At 44.4% G+C, this 12,057-nt stretch overlaps 1 protein-coding gene across 1 annotated transcript; it reads right to left on the bottom strand.

Annotated features, from left to right (window-relative positions):
• Nucleotides 1-10,303: 10,303 nt before the first annotated feature.
• LOC141051413 (olfactory receptor 1500-like) lies at nt 10,304-11,227 on the bottom strand. The gene has a single exon (XM_073548353.1). The coding sequence runs from the start codon at nt 11,204-11,206 to the stop codon at nt 10,304-10,306; it is 903 nt and encodes a 300-aa protein (XP_073404454.1). The 5' UTR covers nt 11,207-11,227.
• Between the last annotated feature and the right edge of the window lie 830 nt (nt 11,228-12,057).

Raw genomic sequence — 12,057 nt, 5'->3', positions numbered from 1 at the left:
TACATCGACATGATACCAGAACGGAGCTTACTACATCGACATGATACCAGAACGGAGCTTACTACATCGACATGATACCAGAATGGAGCTTACTACATCGACATGATACCAGAACGGAGCTTACTACATCGACATAATACCAGAACGGAGCTTACTACATCGACATGATACCAGAATGGAGCTTACTACATCGACATGATACCAGAACGGAGCTTACTACATCGACATAATACCAGAATGGAGCTTACTACATCGACATGATACCAGATCGGAGCTTACTACATAGACATAATACCAGAACGGAGCTTACTACATCGACACGATACCAGAACGGAGCTTACTACATCGACATGATACCAGAACGGAGCTTACTACATCGACATGATACCAGAATGGAGCTTACTACATCGACATGATACCAGAACGGAGCTTACTACATCGACATAATACCAGAACGGAGCTTACTACATCGACATGATACCAGAACGGAGGTTACTACATCGACATGATACCAGAACGGAGCTTACTACATAGACACGATACCAGAACGGAGCTTACAACATAGACATGATACCAGAACGGAGCTTACTACATCGACATGATACCAGAACGGAGGTTACTACATCGACATGATACCAGAACGGAGCTTACTATATAGACATGATACCAGAACGGAGCTTACTACATCGACATGATACCAGAACGGAGCTTACTACATCGACAGGATACCAGAACGGAGCTTACTACATAGACATGATACCAGAACGGAGCTTACTACATCGACACGATACCAGAACGGAGCTTACTACATCGACATAATACCAGAACGGAGCTTACTACATCGACACGATACCAGAACGGAGGTTACTACATCGACATGATACCAGAACGGAGCTTACTACATAGACATAATACCAGAACGGAGCTTACTACATCGACACGATACCAGAACGGAGCTTACAATATAGACATGATACCAGAACGGAGCTTACTACATCGACATGATACCAGAACGGAGCTTACAACATAGACATGATACCAGAACGGAGCTTACAATATAGACATGATACCAGAACGGAGCTTACTACATCGACATGATACCAGAACGGAGCTTACAACATAGACATGATACCAGAACGGAGCTTACTACATAGACATGATACCAGAACGGAGGTTACTACATCGACATGATACCAGAACGGAGCTTACTACATCGACACGATACCAGAACGGAGGTTACTACATCGACATGATACCAGAACGGAGCTTACTACATCGACATGATACCAGAACGGAGGTTACTACATCGACACGATACCAGAACGGAGCTTACAATATAGACATGATACCAGAACGGAGCTTACTAAATCAACATGATACCAGAACGGAGCTTACTACATCGACATGATACCAGAACGGAGCTTACTACATCGACATGATACCAGAACGGAGCTTACTACATCGACACGATACCAGAACGGAGCTTACTACATCGACATGATACCAGAACGGAGGTTACTACATCGACACGATACCAGAACGGAGCTTACAATATAGACATGATACCAGAACGGAGCTTACTACATCGACATGATACCAGAACGGAGCTTACTACATCGACACGATACCAGAACCGAGCTTACTACATCGACATGATACCAGAACGGAGGTTACTACATCGACACGATACCAGAACGGAGCTTACAATATAGACATGATACCAGAACGGAGCTTACAACATAGACATGATACGAGAACGGAGCTTACAACATAGACATGATACCAGAACGGAGCTTACTACATCGACATGATACCAGAAGGGAGCTTACTACATCGACATGATACCAGAACGGAGCTTACAACATCGACATGATACCAGAACGGAGCTTACAACATCGACATGATACCAGAAGGGAGCTTACTACATCGACATGATACCAGAACGGAGTTTACAACATCGACATGATACCAGAACGGAGCTTACAACATAGACATGATACCAGAACGGAGCTTACAACATAGACATGATACCAGAACGGAGCTTACTATATCGACATGATACCAGAACGGAGCTTACTACATCGACATGATACCAGAACGGAGCTTACTACATCGACATGATACCAGAACGGAGCTTACTACATCGACATGATACCAGAACGGAGCTTACTACATCGACATGATACCAGAACGGAGCTTACAACATCGACATGATACCAGAACGGAGCTTACAACATAGACATGATACCAGAACGGAGCTTACTACATCGACATGATACCAGAACGGAGCTTACTACATCGACATGATACCAGAACGGAGCTTACTACATCGACATGATACCAGAACGGAGCTTACAACATAGACATAATACCAGAACGGAGCTTACTACATCGACATGATACCAGATCGGAGCTTACTACATAGACATAATACCAGAACGGAGCTTACTACATCGACACGATACCAGAACGGAGCTTACTACATCGACATGATACCAGAACGGAGCTTACTACATCGACATGATACCAGAACGGAGCTTACTACATCGACATGATACCAGAATGGAGCTTACTACATCGACATGATACCAGATCGGAGCTTACTACATAGACATAATACCAGAACGGAGCTTACTACATCGACACGATACCAGAACGGAGCTTACTACATCGACATGATACCAGAACGGAGCTTACTACATCGACATGATACCAGAACGGAGCTTACTACATCGACATGATACCAGAACGGAGCTTACTACATCGACATGATACCAGAACGGAGCTTACTACATCGACATAATACCAGAACGGAGCTTACTACATCGACATGATACCAGAACGGAGGTTACTACATCGACATGATACCAGAACGGAGATTACTACATAGACACGATACCAGAACGGAGCTTACAACATAGACATGATACCAGAACGGAGCTTACTACATCGACATGATACCAGAACGGAGGTTACTACATCGACATGATACCAGAACGGAGCTTACTACATAGACATGATACCAGAACGGAGCTTACTACATCGACATGATACCAGAACGGAGCTTACTACATCGACATGATACCAGAACGGAGCTTACTACATAGACATGATACCAGAACGGAGCTTACTACATCGACACGATACCAGAACGGAGCTTACTACATCGACATAATACCAGAACGGAGCTTACTACATCGACACGATACCAGAACGGAGGTTACTACATCGACATGATACCAGAACGGAGCTTACTACATAGACATAATACCAGAACGGAGCTTACTACATCGACACGATACCAGAACGGAGCTTACAATATAGACATGATACCAGAACGGAGCTTACTACATCGACATGATACCAGAACGGAGCTTACAACATAGACATGATACCAGAACGGAGCTTACTACATAGACATGATACCAGAACGGAGGTTACTACATCGACATGATACCAGAACGGAGCTTACTACATCGACACGATACCAGAACGGAGGTTACTACATCGACATGATACCAGAACGGAGCTTACTACATCGACATGATACCAGAACGGAGGTTACTACATCGACACGATACCAGAACGGAGCTTACAATATAGACATGATACCAGAATGGAGCTTACTACATCGACATGATACCAGAACGGAGCTTACTACATCGACACGATACCAGAACGGAGCTTACTACATCGACATGATACCTGAACGGAGCTTACTACATCGACATGATACCAGAACGGAGCTTACTACATCGACATGATACCAGAACGGAGCTTACTACATCGACACGATACCAGAACGGAGCTTACTACATCGACATGATACCAGAACGGAGGTTACTACATTGACACGATACCAGAACGGAGCTTACAATATAGACATGATACCAGAACGGAGCTTACTACATCGACATGATACCAGAACGGAGCTTACTACATCGACACGATACCAGAACTGAGCTTACTACATCGACATGATACCAGAACGGAGCTTACTACATCGACATGATACCAGAACGGAGGTTACTACATCGACACGATACCAGAACGGAGCTTACTACATCGACACGATACCAGAACGGAGCTTACAATATAGACATGATACCAGAACGGAGCTTACTACATAGACATGATACCAGAACGGAGCTTACAATATAGACATGATACCAGAACGGAGCTTACTACATCGACATGATACCAGAACGGAGCTTACTACATCGACATGATACCAGAACGGAACTTACTACATCGACATGATACCAGAACGGAGCTTACTACATCGACATGATACCAGAACGGAGCTTACTACATCGACACGATACCAGAACGGAGCTTACAACATAGACATGATACCAGAACGGAGCTTACTACATCGACACGATACCAGAACGGAACTTACTACATCGACACGATACCAGAACGGAACTTACTACATCGACACGATACCAGAACGGAGCTTACAATATAGACATGATACCAGAACGGAGCTTACTACATCGACATGATACCAGAGGGGGCCACTACACAGCCCAGGCAGAGAGGGACCCACTACATGGCCTGGTAGAGGGGGGCCCACTACATGGCCCGGTAGAGGGGGGCCAATACATGACCCAAGCAGAGGGGGGCACACTACACAGCCCAGGCAGAGGGGGCCGCTCACAGCCCAAGTAGGGGGGGCACACTACAAGGCCCTGGCAGAGGGGGCCCGGCCCACTACACAGACCAGGCAGAGGGGGGCCCATCACACAGACCAGGCAGAGAGCGGCCCTGCCCACCACACAGTCAGACCAGGCAGAGAGGGGCCCACCAGTGCCACCACACAGACCAGGCAGAGGGGGACCCATTACAAGGCCCAGCGCAGCGCTAGATGCCAATGCATTCCTCCTGAGTCCTCCTGTACATTGGTGGCAGTGTGGGTGGCACTGCACTTTTACTTACATACATTACATTAATGCAGAAGCAGCAGCAGGCAGCAGCGCTGGATGCAGTCACAGGCAGCCGAGGTGGTTCTGCAGAGGCAGCGACGCGTTGTCCCGGGCTGCACACACACAGAGACAACGCGGTCACGTGAGGAGGGACACCAGCCCACTACAAGGCCCTGGCAGAGGGGGCCCACTACATGGCCCGGTAGAGGGGGGCCAATACATGACCCAAGCAGAGGGGGGCACACTGCACAGCCCAGGCAGAGGGGGGCCACTACACAGCCCAAGTAGGGGGGGCACACTACAAGGCCCTGGCAGAGGGGGCCCGGCCCACTACACAGACCAGGCAGAGGGGGGCCCATTGCAAGGCCCAGCGCAGCATTCCTCCAGAGTCCTCCTGTACATTGGTGGCAGTGTGGGTGGCACTGCACTTTTACTTACATTAATGCAGCAGCAGGCAGCAGCGCAGCGCTGGATCAGATCATGCAGACTCAGTCAGGCAGCCGAGGTGGTTCTGCAGAGGCAGCGCGCGTTCCCGGGCTGCACACAGACAACGCGGTCACGTGAGGAGGGACACCAGGGGTGGAGTCGGCGCTGCTTTCCTGCCCTGTGTGCTGTGCTGTGTGTGGCTGAGTCGAATGGCGGAGGCGGGTGCCGCACTGTACGGGCGGGCCAGGGGCTGGGCAGACGTGATCGGGGCGGCGCCGGCGCTGGATGATCTGATTCATCAGTGACTCAGTCACAACACAGGTACGACTCAAGCGACCAGTGACTGTGACCTGTGAGTGACAGTGACATTCGGGGGCGGGGCCCACCGAGGGATCCAACGATACCTCGGTGGGCCAGTCCGAGCCTGCACACACATACTGTACAGACACAGATGCTGAAAAAAATAAATTTCAGCTCACCTCTTGTAAGTTCGTAAGAACTATTGAAAAGCTCTGAGCGCGGACACGTCTCTGCCAGGACGTATAATGACTCCAAGAAAAGGAAGAAAGGTCCAGCTCCAGAAATTTAAAATCCAGACTTAGACTCTGAGTCTAAGAGCATTTGTGCTCGAAACGCGTACAGAGACCTGGAGAATATCCCCATGCGGTGAACTTTGTTGCCGTTACTTGATCACAAGCAGCCATGAATGTATTTTAAACATGATACAATAAAAATCCTGGATTTTAAATTTCTGGAGCTGGACCTTTCTTCCTTTTCTTACATACACACAGGTGTTCAGAGCAGAGAGGACTGATATCAGCCCCCTGCTGCTGCTGTGCTGCCCCATGCAGTGAGCCTCCTCCCCCGACCTCTTCTCTGAGATGCTGCTGGGAACAGAACAGAGGAGGGAGCAGGAGACCCCCTGTAAGTCCTGCTCTTCCTTCACTGTTGTCCCTTGTGTGCTGTGCGGCCCAGTCCCCCTGACTACAGGTGAATACTCACCATTGGGATGCACCATGCAGGAGGACAGAGACAGCAGCCAGTGAGCGCACTCATCAGTCTGGTGAGGAAAGCATTCTTTGGCCCTCGTTTCTCCATGCATGACATGCCCACTTTTTGAACTCCTGCACTCTGCACACCGCGCTCAACTCTGGCTATCCTCTTGATTACAGGAGGGAGTGAGAGGGGCCCAATGCAGCATGACACTGGGCCCCTTTCACTCCCTCCTGCAATCTTGACTGAATGGCCCCATAGCGGCTCCTCCCTGTAGGGTTGCATTGGTGGTATGGCTGACCCTGGCTGGGGCTACTCTGTCTGCCCCTAACGCCGGCCCTGGACGAAGGCACCACTATGTCCTTATTCAGCTAGCTGTGGAGTTCGTTGCAGTTTTTTTGAGCTAATTTCTTTAAAATGGCGCACACAGATTCATAAATTTTAACTAAAATCAAAAATGCTCTTTATTTTTGTCATTTATCTTATTTGCTTAAAAAGTTACATGAGCTGTGAAAAATGTTGAAGGCAACGCTAACATTTATTCAAAAGTATCTGACATGTAATAACTATCCCTAGTGGGATAAGGGGAAACTGGAACACATCTGAGCAAAATCTTTGCAAGGTTTCAAAAGTAGCAAAGGAGGAATTAGCCGCAAACACCAGTAAAATAAAAAAAAAAAAACAGACCCGCAATGTCGAACATAAAAAAAAACAAGCGAACACTAAAGATGATCAAATATTTTTAAATTCAAATTCACAAATTTGGCAAAATTTTTTTAGCAAAAGTTGATTTGTGATAAAAGTATATGGTGCAAATTGCTGATACTCCAATTGCCCTGCAAATAAGTATATAAGGTCTCTTAGGCCGGGATCACACATGCGAGAAATATGACCGAGTCTCGCATGCTAATACCCGGCACTGCCGCCGGCACTTGGATCGGCGCGTGCGGCCGCATAGCAATACATGCAGCCGCAGGCTCTGCTCCCGAGTGCCGGAGGCAGTGCCGGGTATTAACATGCGAGCCTCAGCCATATTTCTCGCATGTGTGATCCTGGCCTTAGGGCTTTATCTAACACCTTCACAATCACAATCTCTTTAATGCAAACACAGCCTTAGTAAACTTAGAGTGACCTCAACACAGAAACGGATGGTAACCTAAAAGTAATCAACAGTCCATTTAATAAGTCATTTAATAACACAGAACGCTGATATGTGACCTGTTTATAAAAATAAAAAAGCAGTCCAATAACTATCCTTCTTTATCATTTGTGATCAGGCAGACTCTTTTGTGCAGAATACTGACTGATGGTGTCACTGTCAGAGGTAACCTCATCCTACTGTAACTGAGACAAGTGAGCAGCCATATATTTCATATTGCTCTCCACATCTTCCTGCTAATACTGCAGGCAAAGAGTGACATTTGTGGCCTGTGTTTGGTAGCATGGCCGGTGCAAACGGTGGTAGTGGTGCTTTTGCTGCTGCTAGCGGCTCCCACATTCTTAGCTGTGATATGTTTATTTCTATCTTTTACACTTCCTTGTTCATTCTCATTGCCACTTTTTATTTTTACCATACATTTTGTACTCTACAATTAAATTTGGGCAATCTTTTGAACCCCAATTCTTAAACCCTTTCCAAAAAGGACGTAACGAGAAATATTTTGGGAAATTTTTTTACGAAAATGGCGAATTTGAATTTCAAAAGATTTCATCATCTCGAGTTCGGACAAGAGTTAGGGTTAGTACTAGGTTAGGGATAGCACTCGCATTAAAGATAAGGTAAGGTTTAGGGGTTTAATAATATTATAACTACATAAAAAAACAAAAATGTGCTAGAACTACAAAGAAAAACAAGTACAATCTATAGCTTTATGTTTAAAATGTTATGTCTGATAGTCTTTGGCAAAATATCTGCATGGCCCCAAGTGCTGGCAACTTCTACTGTACCCCTACAACTGAACAAAATAATTCCTTAACATGTACTGATGATAGTCTCTCATTATTACTGACTGTTAGGGTAGGACATTTACTAGCTTGACTACTCTGACCGTAATAAACCCTTTCCTATAAAGATTCTTCCATCTCCGTTTCTCCATATGTAATTAATGTCTTTTGCTTTTTCCTTTGTAAGGATCTTGGAATGTAATCTTGGAATGTAAGGTTCTTGGAATCTATGGTTCTTGGAAATAATAAAATCACATACCATCTTTGCACTAACTAAACAATGAGTTAACACTTAGGATATCATTGCTGCAGATGTGAAGGGAATGGATCATATCACTCTGCATTTTATTTCCGGGTAACAGTATTAAAAATAATTTATTGTACATCAGGGCAAAGTGTGACATTTTTGCCGCCATCCTCAGCTCTTGTCTATTTACAGTGCAGATGTTTTTGACAGTCTACGGAATCTTTAGGAGAATTCTTAAAACCTCATGCATTACTGTAAAATTCATCGGACATTTTGTAAATGAATATAGGGGAGAAAGTGCTGAATTTTTTTGATATGGGCACGTACATTAAATATCTTACTTTTCAAACTTTGTAAACGTTGATTTCCCTAAAGTCGCATTGTAACAGCCATCTCATACACTTTAGTGATCTAGTTGATGCACTTTGAGATCGCTCCAGCTTTTTAAATTTTTTTTTAGTATATGAAGCTCAAACTATATCCAAGATATGTGATACGGTCTTAGAAATGGTCTGTAAGACCCAGCTATTTTATGTAGCCAATGCCAACTGGTCCGATAACTGCACTGAATGGAAATATAAGGTTACACCTGTATGTATGAGAGATACTCTGATAACGCACGCTTCAGTGCCACTCCACTATGCATCACATGGCGGCACTGGAGATGGCTGGAAGACAGATCTGCCCAATGCCCCTGGTCACCGAGCTGAGGCTTATTGTCAGTGCTACTAGCCAATGTGAATGCCTGTCTGACCTGGCAATTAAAAGCGATGCTCGGCATACTAATTTCTGTTCAGTCGATCAAATCTGCTGGTTTCCTGTTGAATTTCACCTACTTTGTCTTTCATTGCCGGCTATGATAAACTTTGGATTCTATCCTCATGTTTTTGTGTTTTGACTATGCTTATTTCATGGTCATTCTCCTAAATTAATGCATTGATGTCATATTAGTTTCAACCTTGGACCATAGCCTGACTTATTATTTAGCCTGATATCCTGGACACTAACTTAGGTATTCCCGACTTTATATTTGGATATAATTCTATCACAACACTCTTAAAGGGAATATCAAGGACTTTAAGAGAGAAAAAGGCATGTAGATGCTAACAGAGGCAACTACCTGCCTGCTGTACCCAGTGCCAGTCATTATCCGCTCCTGCCAGAGATTCAGCTACAGGAGAAACAGCAGTTTCTCTTCCTGTTGTCAGGGCAGGACTACTGGTGTCATGCTGATTGATAGCTGGCTTCCCCCAATTAGGCAGCAGAGAGCAGGCTGTCAATCAGCATGACACCAGAAATCCCACCCTGTCAACAGGAAGAGAACCTGCTGCTCTGTTGACAGGAAGTAGCTGAATCTCTGGCAGGAGCGGACAATGACCATCACAACAAACAGGTAGTTTCCTCGGTTAACAACAGCATGCCTTTTTTTCTAAAATCCCGGATATCCTCTTTAATGATCTTTTGGTTTGGACCCTGTTTTTTCCATGAGTTGGCTCTATTGGTTGACCGCCTACCCAATAGATGAAACCTTGAGGCCCCTTTGGTGAAGATCTGATACCTGTAAAGAGGTTAATTGTTTTTCTCCTCAGTTTTTATTGTTACATAAAAGGTACTTTTTTATTTGTATTCATAATGTCTCTATAATTCAATGAATTTAAGCATCAAAACACGATTATCAAGTTAAACAAATTCTTTGATGGCTACGATAACTTTTACACTTTGCGAGTTCACATAATTAAAACTCATAAATGGCATAAAGTAATAACTACTTGGATTTTCCCAGTGTCTGATTTTGAAATATTTTCTTTAAATTATGACTCATCTTTGTCTTTAGAGCTTCTGTTCTTATCCCATAGATTACCGGATTTAGGGTGATGGAGACAGTTAGACCTCCTATGGAAATTAGAACATGCGTCAAAGTAGATAGGGAGCCACCATTTAACCTATATCTGAAGCTGACAAATAAAACAGTCACCATGAAAGTTGAGAATGTGATTATGTGGGTCACCAGTGTATGGATGGCCTTTTGAGAGGCTTCCATAGAAATCTTCAGGCAGATGAGAAATGTCCGTATGTAGCTGTAGATCACAATCACTAATGAACTTATGATCAACAATAAGGACCAAATAGTCCCGTAAACATCATAAACAAATGTATTGACACAAGCCAACTTGGAGAGAGATATTGTTTCACAGTACACATTATTGATACTCTTACCACATAGGGTTAACCTGACCACCAAGATAACAGCTACTAAGATGACTGTAAAGATCACTAACCATATGAGAGCCAAGGACTGTAAAGCCCTCCGGTTGGTCATCAGAGAGTGGTATCTCAACGGAAGACCAACAGCCAAGTATCGATCATAAGCCATGATGGTAAAAGTTAGTATCTCTACAAAAGCAAAGCTCTGAATAAAGAAGCATTGGATCAGACATCCAAAAAATGAGATCGAGGAATATCCAGAGAGCAAGTCTATGGCCAGCTTTGGGAGGAATGTCGAGCTGCCAACCATAACGTTTCCCACCAGGTTACATATGAAGATGTACATAGGTTCGTGAAGAGAAGGTTCTGCCCATACAACGTACACAATTAATATACATAAGAACATTATGTTGAGATATAGCACAAGGGCAGCCACAGAGTAGAAATATTTCAGGTGCTCCATCTCCTTGAGACCTAAAAGAATATAGTGACAGTCATGAATCATGGTGGACCCATTTTCCATTGCTGAAGACTTTGCTTAGGTTATGTAACTGTACTCTGCAGTGTGATAGACTCACAGAGCAGATCTACTCAACATTTACTAAAACAATCAATCTTATATAGATTTGCCTTGGTGGAATGGAATTCTTCTGTATAAAATATGACAGATGAGCAATGGGAAACATCAGGGATTTCGGCCCAGTGGAATTACACCCAAGCCGATGACTGCTACTAATGAGCTTATTAGTGACTTCAAACTCTTTACTAATGATCGGCCATGTTGTTTTGGACAAGTTGTTGACAATGTTGCAATATTCTTACTCTGTTGTTCACAGAAATTATTTTTTAACTCAAAGTTTCTCATGGGTTTAGACTTAGATTTTCATCAGACTGGAAAGAAGGGGAAATTACTTAGAAACTTTTTTTGATCAGATTGTGCTCTTTTCATCCAAGTTCTCTGAAAAATGTGTGCCACATAAAAAGAAAACTACACGAGGATTTGGTCTAATGCAACCCACTCTGAAAGGAGAACACTCCTTATCCCTCCGAACCAAAAGACCACAGCGAGGACTGGTGGCTCAGCTTGGGAGAAGCTCAGGGAAGCCAAATTGTTCTCCTGACATCCAAATGGGCTGCCACCCAAATGAAACCAAGAGCCAATCTAGACCGACTTCTCTCTTGAAATGAAGGGAGCCTGGGATTTTGCAAGCTGGAGCAGAATATAATGGCCACACATTCCCCATTTCATGACTGTTTAGGAGGGAACACATTAAGGAACCACATCCTTGAAGTCCTTGACACAGGATACACTTG

Source organism: Dendrobates tinctorius, unplaced genomic scaffold (genome assembly GCF_039654945.1).
Source record: "Dendrobates tinctorius isolate UK_male_01 unplaced genomic scaffold, ASM3965494v1 ptg000157l, whole genome shotgun sequence".
In the NCBI taxonomy this organism is placed as follows: Eukaryota; Metazoa; Chordata; class Amphibia; order Anura; family Dendrobatidae; genus Dendrobates; species Dendrobates tinctorius.
Note: the sequence above shows the minus strand (reverse complement) of the source record. Positions and strands in the feature narration are given on the sequence as shown.